Consider the following 15526-nt stretch of genomic DNA (forward strand, 5'->3'; position numbering starts at 1 on the left):
GGGGAGGGGGAAAGGAAGATCAAGACATGGAAAAATCCACATACTATTTACATAATACCTGAGATAAGTTATAAAGGTGTGTGAGCATAGCAGCAGATGTATACTGTGCACTGTATACCTTAGCTAGAATAAAATAAAACACAAGATGAAAGAAAACAGTCAGTGGGTTGTGCATGGAATTAAGGTGCAATTAAATGTAAGTGCGTGTCAGCCGCATAATCCACAAACGTTAGACTGGCACTGGTATAGTCCACAAGTGGGTCCTTCCATGAGGTAGGGCAAAGAAAAGGTCAAGTCCATATAGCTTGTCCCTGGTATACAGTAGTCCACACAGGTAGGTTCATGGAAGAGCCAGTCCAACTCACTTGTCCCTGGTATAATTCACAGGTAGGTTCAAAGTAGAGCAAGGTCTGAGACCAGCCAGACGAGACGACACCGCCTGACGCCTGTCATCAAACGGCAGCCGGGTGAAAGCTGTTCCTCAGCCTCGTGGAGCTACTTTTGATACTGCGGTAGGACCCCTTGCCTGGCCGTGGTCGTTTGACTACTGCTTCATACTGCCTGTCTAACAATGGCATGGAAACTAATGTTTTCCATGGCCATGGTATAAAATGTGATAATAGCTATTTAAAAAAAAGGAAGAGTAGGCTACAGTTTAAGTGACATTCTACTGTACCTGGCATTCCTAAATTGAAGTGGGTGAACTTGACTTCTCTTCCTGTGGTCCACTCAAATGTGTGTATGTCTTCTGTGTTGGAAAGGCCTGTCCAGAAATACTTTTCTGGCCTCAGGCCCACCAAACTGACCAAGAAGGCATTTTCATATCTGTAGAAGGACACATACAGCAGTATTAAGTCACCAACATATCGTCACTATAAATCCAAAACTGTTCCTTTTTTATTATTTAAAAATAAATAAATGTTAATAGTGAAAATCTATACAAGCTCACAAGCAAAGCATTTTGAGCTTGTACTGTAGAACGGCTAGATAAGAAGTATGAAAAAACATAAAAAGTAAATAATAAATATTCAGATAAAAATGATTTAATTCTCAAAACATGATCAATCAGGATACTCATTTTTATAGTCTGAACATTCACATCTAATTAGGATCAAACTCCATAGGGCCTTTAACCTTTAAAACCACAAGTCATTTTAGATTTTAGCTTTATATTTAAAAAAATCTTTTTGAAAGAAATTTGGTTTAGTTTTCAAAAAAGCATTTTTATTATTGTTATTCAGAGCAGGGGTTCTCAACATTTTTGGCTGGCGACCCCCGGAAATGCTTTGGCCATGTCTTGCGATTGATTTCGCCCCACACACATTTCTGTGTTGTCTTTCTGCTGTTGTATCATACTGGCTCACCTGCCAGTGAGGAGCCCCCACCGGGAGGACATAGAGCCATTGTCCTACTCCTCCCGCCCAACACTCCCTGCTGACAGTTGCCGACCTAGCCCGTAGGAGTACGTCAGTACGTGCAATGACAATCACCACCCTCCCCCAAACATGGGCAAATTGTGTTCGCATACACACCCAACACGGTGGATTCGAACACACAGCCACAGGGGCAGGGAGTCAGGAACTTTATTACGGTATGCGCAATACATGCGCAACAAAACATTTTCAGGCATACCTGTCAGACACATCCAGAAGGTCACCGCCAGCATCCTTGCACGTCTGCTTCGCCTCACCAGAGGTTTTTGTCTCAGCTCCAACATTGTAGCAATAGGAACCAAACCTCTTCCAGCCCTTTAAATGATGACAAGAATAAGAATACCTTTACCAAAACATACATTATAAAATATACATACTTCATTTTTGTTTCTGGTCATCAATTTTGCTGTGCTTTCACCCTGATTTAAAAGGAAAACTGCACGACTCACCAGCTTGCATCCTGGGTTCACATCCTCCTGGGACCCCTCGCCTGGCTTATTGGAGGCCATCTTCTTGCACATGTACCCATACTCCTTCTCACAACTGTGATCTGCCCACTTCCCCTCCTGTAAAGGCAGGTTATACAAAATCTTAGCGCACACACACCCACAATATACAAAAAGGAACAGGACAGCACTGAGCAATGAGAATTAATCTCACCCAAAGATTTGACTTTGAGTACATGCGAATGGAGCAATGGAGGCTATTATTTGCGTGTTCTAGGATTCCTTGGCAATAAAGTTAGTAATTTTAATCGGAGGATGTTACCTGATCGAGTGTAAGCCAGAGAGTTCAGGCTTGCACTTTATATTTTACAAGCATTTATTTTTCGTAAATTGTAATTGTGTAAATGGTAAAATAGTGCTTTCACAATGCATTGTGAAATGCATTGTGAAACGCATTGTGAAACGCATTGTGAAACGCGTGTGCAATTGTGCATTGCACACGCGCGCACGCGCACACACACACACACACACACACACACACACACACACACACACACACACACACACACACACACACACACACACACACACACACACACACTGAATTGAATTGTTTTAACAAGTGATTTATGTTATAATTATTATCGTTACTATACCTGTCCTCTGATGAGGACACAGTCTTCTTGCATATTGATGGCATGTGACGGCTCTCCGGTCTGCCACTGTGTGTAGGTGACCGGGGACTGGTCAGACCACTCAAATAGCATCTGGTTCCTCTGATCGTTAAACCCAATCCATAGCACGTCTGTTGGCACTGCAGGCACAGAGACACACAACACACAACAGATCAATTGCAATGCAGACTTGACTTTGTTACATGGGGCTCTATTATATACAGTATGCCCCTCCAGTTTTTGCTACACACTAAATATCTTTGCCAAAAATAGCAGCTCTTCACAGCGTGGTGCTTGTAGATCTGCAATTTTTTGCCGGAACAGGCCCAGAATAGGGATGTTTGGTTAAGTATCTATACAATACAACCTACCTGTGGACTACAATATATAAGACAAGGTCTGCTATAAGAAGATTTAAACCCAATAAAGCCTTGTTTCCATTGGGGTCCTTCATACTCAATTAATCGAAACAAATAATAATAGGCTACAATAAACAGTTTGGGGGGTTAGCCTTTGACTTTTTACTGGGGCCAGTTTCGAATTGCAGCCACCTGTAAGTGCTGATGGAGAGCGATTTTGAAGGAGAGTAGGGATTCACATTCCTTTTCGAACTAATTTAACCCCTTGTTTGAGCCAAATCTGGGGGTCGAATGTCACAGAAAATGATGCTAGAATGTATCTGATTGATTAACTGCCATTTAAATGTAATAGTTTTTATGCACGCAGCTCATGTGGCTGCTTTACTTGCATATTACAAAACCAATTTGTTAAGTGTAGCATACATTTGAATAATATACACATTTGAATAATATACAGTGTGGAATCCAAAGCTCTGAGAGTCTAAACATGTACCTGTAGACAATGAATATGCAACATGACTTGTGAACTCACGGTATCCGGACTGGGATATAATGAAGCTCTGCTCTTCTACACTGTGTATACTGGCGAGGTCTGCCCCTTCTTTGCGGCAGGCAGCCAGGGCCTCCCGCCACACCATTTTGCCACGCTGCAGGTCGTAGCAGTAGCCTGAATATGGGACCCAGTGATTGGGACAGAAGCTGGGCTGGTCTTTGCCTATATGGATGGATAGATAATCATCAAAGAGTTTAATACATGAAGACACGTTGTTGGTCAACTTTGTTTATTTCCTTTTAGAGAGTGGGAAGAACACACACCACTAATACCATTATTGTTTTGAGTTGTAGTTGAAATTGCTCAGAGGGAGAGAGTTAAGGCCAGTGGTGGAAGAAGTAATCAAATGTTTTACTTGAGTTAAAATATAAATAAAAGTAAAAGTCTGGTATTCAGAATTTACTTTACTAAAAGTTTTCAAAAGAAGAATTGCTATTTTTGGCAAGAAAAAAAGGGTCCCTTCGGGCTTGGCCCCTTATAACTAACTAAAACTAAACTATAATGAAAACAAAAATCCAAAACGATTATAACCTTCTATGCTATGAAGTTCAGATGTTGTGAATCCTACAACAGAAGTGGTAATAATGACAGGTGTTTACCTAGAGGTGCAGGAGGCAGACTGGTGGAGTTTCCTTTGCGACATATGTAACCGAGTTTCTTATCACAGAGACTGCTCTCCCACTTTGACGCTTTTCCAGCATTCAGGGTTGCACAGTTGCTTCCAGGTTCCGACGAGGGGTGGCCTTTTGGACGCACACAACACACACACAGTCACACACAGTCACACACACACACACACACACACACACACACACACACACACACACACACACACACACACACACACACACACACACACACACACACAGTATATAATAAGTTTGTAGACATCAAACATAAAGTCCTGCTCAGTGGGATTGTGGTCCTCCTAGTTCTCTCCATTCCCTCCCTGATTGCTCTTACAGTACCTGGATGCCAGCTGTGTAGACTATACTATTACTACAGTATAGTGTTCAATGTTTGCTGTAGTTTGTAAGCTCATGTGTCCTCACTTTTTGCATGTAGTTCAGTTTCACGTAGTTGAGGTGAGTTTGCATGTTGAGTGTCCATGCAGTGAAACGTTGTGCATGTTATTTGTTGTGTATTGTGAGTTTTGTAATTAATTGTAATTTTAGGTAGAAGTTTCATTCAGCTTCATCCTGGTTTCCAGTATTTTAATGCATTGGAGTTACATGTGGGTCCTTGTGCTTTACTCACCCGGCCCCCAGTTTAAATATCTGAATGGGTTTCCATTGCTCCACTGCCAGCCACTCTCAAAGTCCAGACTGTTGAGTCCAATCCACAGAGATGTTCCATAGGTGCTGGTCAAACCTGTGTCGACAACAGTTACCGTTACTGTACACTGTAAACATACTTCAATAAAATGCTTCAATAAAATAAACAATGTAAACATATATATTGTTCACAAAAACAATAAAACTAATTGTGATGTCTTTTTTATTATCTGACAAAGGTCACAGTCATTAAATACAATGTTTGTTCATATGCTTATTGCTTATCCACCTGGCTCTCATTGACTTCCATACTGTACATTCCATTGAACGTCCGGTTCTAGTTTGCCCTCCCAGGTGCGTCAGTGGCACATGCCAGCACCAGGCGTAGAACATTTCCGTACATTCTTTACATGGCCTTGCCTCATTTCAGGAAATCATTCTAGAACGTGCCATGTGTGCCACTGTGCCTGTAGTATCCAAACATGGATACTGCAGATGGCTTGGTAGAATTCATGGCCAAGGAGAGATACAGAAAAACTAGCCTGAAAGCATCGACCAGCAATGTTTCTCAGAGTGCCTCTGCCTACGCACAGTAGCAATCTGAAGTGCTGCAGGCATGACTGTGTCGACCATGCAGTGGTTTTCAATCTATTTTGTCTCAGGTGACCCCTGTGTAAATTACATTTTCACGACGCCCCTGAATTGAGGTAAATATCAATTATGTAAATCTTCCCCCCAAAGATACAGTATGACGCAAGGAAAACTGGACAGAATATTCCATTATTCCATTAGGATAGACTGAAAATAACTTTTATACTTAGGTTCTGGTGGGAACAATTACCAAAAATAAACTCGGGACCATTTTACTATTTACTACTAGTATAGAGGGTCTAAGTGGTTAAACTGCCATTGTTTAAATAGATAAATTCCAAATATTATCCAGGTATTCTGAGGCACCCCTAGGGACTGGTGTCACAGCACCCTAGGGAGCCACATGGCACCCACTTTGAGAAGCCCTGGACTGGTGTGTAGACTGAGAGTATATTTGAGGTGTGCCATGCGGTGTGTGTACCTGAGATGTACGTCTGCTCATGGAGCTCCACGATGCTGAGGAGGTCGCTGCCCTGCTGTATGCAGCTCTGCCTGGCCTGGTGCCAGGTCAGCACGGACTGGGCATTCCGCTGGTACTGCACCCCCGTCACTGGGTCTACGTCCCAGCCGCTGGCCGCTGTGTGGAAGCATGGAAGATAGGAGTAGAGTGAATTAGCAAAGTGGTTCTAATTAACAATTCATACTCTGACAAGCCCTTATAACACTTATTTTAACTAAAGAAAATCACTTACACTACGTTTAAGTCATTAAATTGTTATCTTATCATCTGTCGTCGTCGTCGTCGTCGTCCCCACCAAATCTGACCACAGGTTGAGAACCACTGGGGTCATCAGGGAGGAAAACCGAGACCATAAGCCGGTATCTCCTCTTTAGAGTACATAGATTATTTAAAAATGATAAATTATTTAAGTCCAGTGATCGTTAGTCCTAATACGTGGTGTGTTGTGTGTGGAAGTAAGTCAGTGACGGAGGATTTTCATTTTTGCACTCGCAAATTGCAGAAGGCCTGTTCTTTTCATATGCACCTGTCACAATAATTACGTTTAAGTAACAGGTCTGCCTCAGATTCAGCGAGATAGTATTTTGTTGTCAGTAATGGAAGATGTAGTTGATCCAACGTGCATACAGTATTCTACTATGACCAGTTCACCCCAAAAGATAATGAGAGGAGAGCATGTTGTCTTTTCATGGCCTTTTTCCTGTCCCAGTGTTAGAGCAGTGTCAGCTACACGGGCCGGAAAAGAAAGACAGTACTGTTGACACTTAACAAGGCAGGAAGTGGTGGTGTTTTTCTACTTGGGGGGAGAGGGGGTAAGAGGAATGGACCTGGTCAGCAATGACCCCCTCGTTGATGAGTGTCCTTGAGCCAGACTGAATCCCTAACTGCATGGTTGCCTCCACTGTTGGTGTGTTGAATGTGTATGTGAAATGGGTGAATGAATGCAAAGTAACCTACTGTGCATTTTAAAGCATTTTGAATGGTTGGAAAGAGAAAGGCGCTATATAAATGCAATACATTTACCCCAAGACAGCTTCTTCTATTCCCATCACCCTGGCCATATAGAATCACATGTCAAACTTGTTATAGTGACCTAGTGACAGTTTCTTTTTTGAGAATATAAAATGTGTAGTGCGGATATACTGTAGTGGATGGTACAAGAACATCTGCAGTGGTGCGAAGTAACTATAAGTGCATTTACTTAAGTACTGTATGTAAGTAAAATTCTATGGTATTTTTACTTTACTGGAGTATTTCCAATTTCCTACTCTACTACAACTATTTATTGTAGTAGAATTATTTGAAAACGTATACTTTGTAGATTATTATTACAAAACCACTTCAGACGTACAGTATTCCTTTTGCAATTTGAAAATAGCGATCTACAAGCTTGTAGATCTGTTAATCCAATCATTTTTATACATTTTAAAATGTGTGAAATGGCTTCTGCAGTGCATAGTGTTTTTACTTTTGGTACTGTTGATGCCAATACTTTTGTACAGTATTTCATTTTGAACAGGGGACAAACGTTTCGGCTACCCAGCCTGCAAGTTTGTCCCCTGTTCAAAATGAAATAAATGTTTTGAACTGCAGTCTTGGTGTGTGTATTTATTTCAACAGACTATTTCTACAATAGGGTATTGATACTTTTACTTAACCCATTTTGAGCGGGAACCCCTTTTGGTGGTTACATACATTATATTATAGTTTTCGACGTCAGGCCTGAATGGGTAATACACGTGAGTACTTCTTCCATCACTGCAAACGCATGGAACACACATTTCTTTAGCTTGTACTTACATCTGGTGGGACAAAAGCCCCACTTCTTCTCCTGGTTGTAGTCCGTCTCTGTGGAACACCAGAGCCCTCCATCTGACCGACCCTCCAGCGTGCACTCTGCATACCACTTCTCCCCAAACTTGAAGGGGAACTGGCAGGGGCCTCCGAAGGAATTTCCCCCTATTGTGAAGATCTCTGGGAAAAAAAAGGGACAAATCGTGATGTTAGGTGACAGCTGACAATTAAGGCCACAGAGGCCCGTAATGTTGTTTTAACTTTTTATACCTGACGAAGGCCACAGAGAGCGAAACATTTTTTTTTATACTGCTTGTTTTTTTCTTTCTGGGAGCATTAAGAAGGTGTGCGGACCTTTTCCCTCTTATCTACCATTCTACCTATTCTGTTCTATATCACATACAGTGGCTGTCGAAATAAGACGTCTTACTGTATGGATTGCGTGAATTTTCAATTAGTACTGTATAGGCAAAATATAAGCCTTAGCTTATCTTTTTTTTTTTGTCCGATGTTTTCAGTATTGTAGAACCAATGTTTGAAAATGTGTTATTTCGTTGTTTTAAAAACCTCAGTTACGTTCAAAAAGCGTAGGCAAAATATAAGCATCGGCTTCAGCCTACACCTTTTCGGTGCCACTATCATTAGTGGACTTAACTGTATACTGTATGTATACTGTACATAAATGGATCGAAATACAATGTACTACTACTACTAAGTGTCCCCATTCTGGGGGGCCAATAAATGACTGAAAATACCAGATATACTGCTGTATATCGGTGAAGACATTTGATGTAGAGGGATAAAAGGCCTACCATAGATCCCTGTGGGGTCAATGTATAATAGGGTTTAAGTGGTTACTGATTAGGATCCTTCAACAACTTGTGGCTGTCCCTCCCGAATACTAATCTGATTCTGAACAGATCAGCATCTCAATTACTTGTGACGTCAGGCCTTTTGAAAATGTGTGAATTCCAACAAATAAAAAATGGTTTCTTCATGATGAGAAATGTGCAGTGCACTAGTGCATTTCGCATGCAGTTTCCCCCCCCCTTTTTAAGATTTGTTGCCTTTATTGATCGATTGTATCAATATTATTGAGTTGTGCTTGAAATGTACTGTAATTCTGCAAACTGTTAATAAATACTATCAAGTGAAGATGGACAGACGTGTGCTGCTTTAATCCCTACCTTGGAATCCTTTGGAGCAAAGGTCACCCCGGGTGCCGAATATCCTCCAGCGGCTCCAGACGCCCGAGCCCTGGTAGATCATGACGTTCCTCTCTCCCTTGTTGCCCCAGTTGAGGTGCAGGTCACGGTCCTTCAGGCCGAAGAGGGTCTCATTCTTGCACTGCCAGTGCTGCAGCTCGTTCTTCTCGTCACACGGGAAGAGCTGCACCTTCACCCAGTCCTTGATCTCCTGGGCACCCAGGCACAGCTTCAGCGACAGGCTGAGGACGCGCAACTCCGACACCCAGCGGAACCTCTGGTTCTCGGCACGGGGATTGCACACCGCCACCGTCACCGAGGTGGCACTCTCCACCTTGATGCACTTGTTCTTGTCACTGTTGTATATCAGGAAGGAGCCCGTATCTGAAGCAGAACAGAACTGTGGTAGTGAAGACTAAAGAGACTACTGTAGAAACTCTTTCCAGTGTTGATCGTAAATCGACTTTGCAGAATAAAATCAGAAGACATTTGTGTTTAAAAGAAAATCAAAATTTTTAACATTTTGGACACAATACACGATACAAGCTTTTAATGGTCAACCTATACAATTTGGATAAAGGGGTTAAAATGATCGTGGCACTGTATATTGAAACATTTTGCTGGGGACTCCCTGGAACTGCCTCAAAGACACCAGGGGGTCCCCGGATCCCCCTTTGAGAACCACTGCTATAGTCAGCATCGCACACACAGCAAATACAGGACACAACTCAAACTGCAGTTTGAACATGACTTTCCCTCAATTAAGTCCATTGCATCCCTGACTCCATTAATTCCTGGTCAGTATACTGTAGGCCAATTACAACTTAAAAGTGTAACTTCCTTTCGTGCCAACGAATCAAATGAATGAAACCCTGCCAGAGAAAGAGGTACATACATACCTATTTCAGCAGTAGTGCAGAGGGCTCTCAGCAGGCAGAGGAGCAAAGCAAAGGACAGGTGGAGTGCCATTATGCTCGGTGCATAATTTAGGTGGTTTGAATGTGAAGATGTAGTTGTCCACTCCGGGGAGAGAGGAGAGGGGAGCTCTTGCTAGTGCGCTAGGATGCCTGTCACAGAGCAACAGTGAGATAGAGACATTCCCTCCCATAACCCTACTACTAATATGTATCCTGTCACATGGGTGGGCAAAGGTTTTGTCGAGTGACAGTAGTTTCCATGCAACTGATGTCAGAATGTCAGGAATAGGGAAGTGAGAAACTCTGCAGCCTCATACTGTATGCATGGGAGACGAACAATAGCTCCAATCACAGCTTCAAAGGCATACAATATTTTTTATGTTTTATTATTCATAAAAAGCTTTTAAGAGTTTCACTGTGTAAACGTAAGTCCATGCATGCCGGGAAAAGCAAAGAATGATCTGAGTTTGAAGATATATTTTGGCCGTTTTAATTAATTTACTAAGATCCCAGGTCAGGAATGCAGTACTCACGCTGTAACAGCATTAGTGGAACATTAGTTTAGTGTCCGTCGGTACAGAGCAAGGTTATAATAGTTTTGTTTTTTCTCATTATAGTTTAGTTTTCTTTAGTTTAACTTTTTTTTCTAATCCAGTTAGTTTTAGTTCGTTTTTAGAGCGGGTTTGCTAGTTTTTATTTTGTTGAAATGCTTAGTTTTAGTTTTTTTCGTACTTTGGTTAGGTAATTTGTTAGTTAGTTTTAGTTAAGTATTATAACCTTGGTACAGAGCACTATTAGCACTCAAGCCAGCAGTATTCTACCGGCCCACAATAATCAACCTGACCTGGCGGAGACCACAGTCCACCTCCGAGGAGCACGTTTCTAGTTATTTTGCAGTGATGCTATACAGCTCTCTAGAAAGAGAGGACAGGAGGAAATCCTGCTTCCTACTAGAGGACGTTTGTGTTTGTCTGACCACACAGACCACACTGAACATGTCATTGAGCCCGTCCATATCGCACAGTTCAGAAGTTATATCCAAGTCCACTGGTCTACGATACTCCAGTTGGAGATTTAATGATGGAACATGTACACTATTCCCCTTCTGTTTGTTTTTTTGTTTGTTTGCTAGTTTGCTTGTTTATTGATTTGTTTTGGGGGTGATTTTTTTTCTTCTTTTACTACATATTCCAAAATATGTAATTCAGGCAGGGAAGCTATGAAGAACATGCAATTATTTTACTGTCTGCGATTCAATATTGACTTGTGTGTTTGTTGTGCCTCCAAACTAGTGTAAATAATAATAAATAATAAGTTAATATTACCGGAATGCTCTTAAATGAGAATTCCATGCTAGAAGGCTTTCTTACTTTTATTTGTAGCTGTTACGTCCCCACCAAAGAGGTCCAGGTGTTATTTTGTGCAAAAGTGCATTATTTGCTATTTCCCCTACCATAAGCCCTCAATGAATTGAATTGAATTGCATTGAATTGAATTGGGCATTGGGGTGTTGTGCTAATTTGCTTATTTCCATCACTAAAAAATAGTTTTTTGTATATATCCTCTCTTCATAATGTAAATATTATCCCAAGCGGCACACTTTGCTACTTATTTCGCTGGAAATAAGCGAATTAACACAAAAACCCAACCCCCATTGAGGGCTTATACTGTATTAGGGGAAATAGCCAACAATGCACTTTTGCACAAAATAACACTTGGACCTCTTTGGTGGGGACGTAACAACTTCAAATAAAGGTAAGAAAGCCATCTAGCATGGAATTCTCCTTTAAGTTGTTCGTCCTCGCTGCCCCCAAAGTTGTGGGGCACCAAACCGGGGACCATTATGCAAATATGGCACAGGTTTATCAACAGGGGCATTTTTTTTAAATCAGCCTGTTGGAAATGCAAGTTCCACACAGAGATTCCAGACTAATATCTATGCAGTGTTACTAGTCTGCCCATGCCAGGCTATACAATTATTTTGTGTACTAATTGAATAATGACACTTTTTATAGTTACATTTCACTTATTTATTTATGTATTTATTAATGTTATCAAAATATATGCCATCGATACAATCTCACGCTTCGTGCTCATTTTGCCAATGTGTTCTTAACCTAGCAAAGAAAGATAAATCCTAACACTGATTTACATATTCACTGCACCTTATTGTAGTAGAAAAAAGAAAGAAAAAGAAAAAAAACGTAACTTTCTTCCATGAACTTGTGACATTACAGGTACATTCTCACTCTCAAAGTGACGTGGTTTAGTTCTAGCCTGGTAAACCATCCCGGTCATAGGCAAGGGGATCTGGGAAGGGGGGGGGGGGAGGGGGTAGAAAAATAATTTTGAAGGAGGGAATGATTAAAAACACACACAGCACAGTCACCTGACACTTTTGTGGGATCACAGTGCCTATAAGAGCTCCCTTTTAGCCTATGAAAGCACCACCATACTATCCCATTTCCTTCTGTCATAATCTTATTGTCAAATATTGTAATAAATATCGTGATAAAAACATGAGCAAGACATCTGGACACCTACAAAACGACAAGACCAAGGGCCAACCTATGCAAGGAAAGGCTCCTGCACACACACATCATCTTTAAATGCACACAGCATGTCAGGCCATAGTAGATCTTCATCGGGTTATCTCAAGATGACTTGATGATGGTCTCTGGACCGAAACATTGTGTTTCCTACTAAAACCTATTTTTTCTCCGTTGGAGACACCTTGCGGGAGCTTGTCATATGAATAGATGTTATAATAAAATATCCCTGCTTTGCTACATCCAGTACAGGAATCCCTTCCCTTTCTAATCATCGCATTCCTATAGCATCTCATCAGGGCCGGTTCTAGCCTGCCAGGTCCTAGCCTGCCCCCGCATAGCGGTGTGGGCGAAAATAAATGTGGGGGTCAAATCCCTGTAAAACCCCGAAATGCATAGAAAAGAAAACTATGCTATCATCATATCAGTTTATCCATCTATTGATCTTCTCCTTCTTGACCGAAGGAGTAACCCAACTCCCCCTATAGAACTGGTCCTGCATGTCATTGACCAAGACCATCCATGTCAACCCATTGCTCTCCGCGTTTTGTTATGCCTGAGTTATACTTTGTTGTGAGCCGCGTTGAGCCTTGTAAATGGCAATACTACAAGTTCACAACGTGGCACAACTAGGGTCCAACATTGAGGAACCCGGAATCGGTTCCATCACATTTGAAACCGGAACCGGTCAGTATACATGTGGACTTCACGTCTACTAAACCTTTTAAATTCAAGGAACCCCATAACTCTGAGAATATATACAAATGAGGTCCATTTGGTTCCATTTGTGCACTCTCAGACTTACAGACATCTAAGGGTCCATTTGGAACCCCTTATAGTAAAGGGAACCATTAAGGAATAGGACCGTTAAGATGGAATCGTTGAGGAATCGTTAAAAACCTAAAGGAGCCGAATACTATAGGCACAACAACGCTTGGCACCATCACCACCAACACCATGAGCTCGTAGATAAGCTATTTCTGATGCGCAACAACACCGACGCACAACTCAGCAGAATCAGGCGTTAACGTTTGCAAACACTTTGTCGGATGTTTTTGGTCTCAGAAGTACATGCGCTCAGTATTGAAGACCCTCAGCTTGGTCATGAAGTTGAAATAGACGAAGGCCAGGCATACCAGGAGGTTCTTCATCAGGTAGAGCAGGGGCGTGACGAAGCCGAAGAAGGCGATGAGGCCAATGCGGACAAACAGGAAGGGCAGATCCTGCAGGACCACCCCCAACGAGGACAGCAGCGGGCTGTGGGGCATGACCACCAGCCGCAGGCACGACAGGTAGCTGAAGATGTAGATGGGGAACACCCACCCCGAGTAGTAGACCAAGGGATGCCCGGCCACCCTGACCATCTCCACCGTGTCCAGCCAGAACAGGAAGCTGTCCACGAACACCTCTGCCCGGGCGTCGCTGGCGCACAGGAAACGCAGCGGCCCCGTGTAGGCATACGGGGACATCTGGTACGCCGCCGTGCTGTTGGCCGAGTGCGAGCTCAGGCCGGAGATGCTGAACAGCCTCCCGCCACTGCCGCCGGGGATTCCCGGAATGGCTCCGTTGGTCACCGGTTGGGCCCCCGCGCCGTTCAGGCACGGGGGCGCGGCGGGCGCGGCGGGCGCGGCGGGCGCAGCGGGCGCAGCGGGCCCAGGCGCAGCTGCTGCTGGCCCCGGCGCAGCAGCTGGCCCTGCTGGTGTCACCGGCCCTGTCACCTGGGCTATGTGTGTCAGGACCGTGGTGGGGATGTCAGCGTCCCTCTCCAGTTCATTAGCTGAAACCATGACAAAACAATATTACTTTATTAGTTACGACATGGGTGTATCTTGAACTTGACCCCAGGGGGTGCGAAACATTGGGAAGGAATCCCGCGCGCATGCGGGAGTTATTTAGGTAGTACAGCAGCACACACACACACACACACACAACACAACAACAACCGGCATTGACAGGATCCTGCAAGTTTGATTATTTACCTGATTGCTGTCAGTGTTTCCTTATAGTGCACTTTAGAAAACTGCGGAAATAAGTAGGCTAGTTCATTGCAGAGGGGCGGGCTGGTGGGGGCATCTTTGTAATATGTCTCGAATGTCCACACAATGATTATAATCAAAATAGTAAAGTTTACTGAAAAGCTTCGGCAGGATAACAACACAGCAGCATGTACATAAGAGTCACAACAACTCACCCAAAGACGACCTGCTTTACAGCAGATTTGTAACCATAGTGATGCCGGTCTCTTAAAGCAGGGGTTCTCAACCCGTGAGTCAAGACCCCCCGGGGGGTCACCAAAAAAATGTTATTTATTTTTATTTTTTTTGCTAGGGGGTGCAGGTGCCCCCCCTGCACCCCCATTAACTCTGCCCAATGTTTTTTCTTTCCGTATTTAGTCGAAATTGTTGTGGCATGATATTTTTGGGGAGCTTTTTTACAATATACAGTAGGTATGGAAACGGGCAAAGAGATGGGGGGGAACACACACAGAAAGGTTTCAGTTCGGGATCGGGACTCAAACCCGCGACACACTGTCGTGCTGGATTACCAGCCAAGGTGCCTTGACCAATAAGCCTGCGCAGGCCTGGAATGATTTTCTACAATACTGGTTATTGTGTTTTGTGTTAATGATCAAAATCCACGATAATCAGGGTCTATATTTACAAGCCCATCTCTTACCCTCACTGGGTCAATATCCTAGCCAGTTATAGTTGTACACTAAGCTGCTGTGAAGCTGTAAAGTTATTCAAGAAATATGTTGTAGGCCTAATGGCTACCATTATTTGATGACTTATACATTTTTCAGTTATTCTGCTCTTAACCTTCACAACCTTACCACTTGATAAAACAGCTGTCTAGAAGTTTCACACCAACGGTTGGATTTTAACCAGATATTATACGAGAAACTGACAATGGAATCCCTGAGGAGAACACTCTTCTCTTTCTGTCAACTCAGCATTGTGTTACGAGAAGCAAGCATTAGCATGGCCTAAACATTTCCTGCTCATTTCCTCACTTTTTCAAAGGGGTTTCACAGCACGTTGGCTTGTTGGAAGAATAGCATGTGCATCCAAATTACTGAGGAGAATATGTACACATATACACCCCCCCCCCCTTGTATTACAGTACATTGTATATGACTATAAATGTTCAGTAGAAGAAAGGCCAAGGACCGTACAGTTACAGTGATTTGTTGGTTCTAAGAGATATACCT

At 42.8% G+C, this 15526-nt stretch overlaps 1 protein-coding gene across 2 annotated transcripts in view; it reads right to left on the minus strand.

Moving 5' to 3' along the window:
- Positions 1-15526, minus strand: part of mrc1a (mannose receptor, C type 1a) — a gene marked incomplete at its 5' end in the record, with an annotated part of 32817 nt that overhangs the window by 14210 nt on the left and 3081 nt on the right. Inside the window, 11 exons of one of the 2 annotated variants that reach the window (XM_080793542.1) lie at positions 677-825; positions 1633-1748; positions 1883-1999; positions 2536-2693; positions 3445-3627; positions 4065-4208; positions 4723-4836; positions 5812-5967; positions 7651-7824; positions 8832-9231; positions 13551-14092. In XM_080793542.1, coding sequence (XP_080649668.1) covers positions 677-825; positions 1633-1748; positions 1883-1999; positions 2536-2693; positions 3445-3627; positions 4065-4208; positions 4723-4836; positions 5812-5967; positions 7651-7824; positions 8832-9231; positions 13551-14092 — 2253 coding nt within the window. Of the gene's footprint in view, positions 1-676; positions 826-1632; positions 1749-1882; positions 2000-2535; positions 2694-3444; positions 3628-4064; positions 4209-4722; positions 4837-5811; positions 5968-7650; positions 7825-8831; positions 9234-9748; positions 9858-13550; positions 14093-15526 lie in introns of those variants that run through there. The other variant, XM_080793541.1, reaches the window with a different exon arrangement.

This window comes from Protomyctophum bolini (assembly GCF_963924005.1).
Source record: "Protomyctophum bolini genome assembly, chromosome: 21".
NCBI classification, from domain to species: domain Eukaryota; kingdom Metazoa; phylum Chordata; class Actinopteri; order Myctophiformes; family Myctophidae; genus Protomyctophum; species Protomyctophum bolini.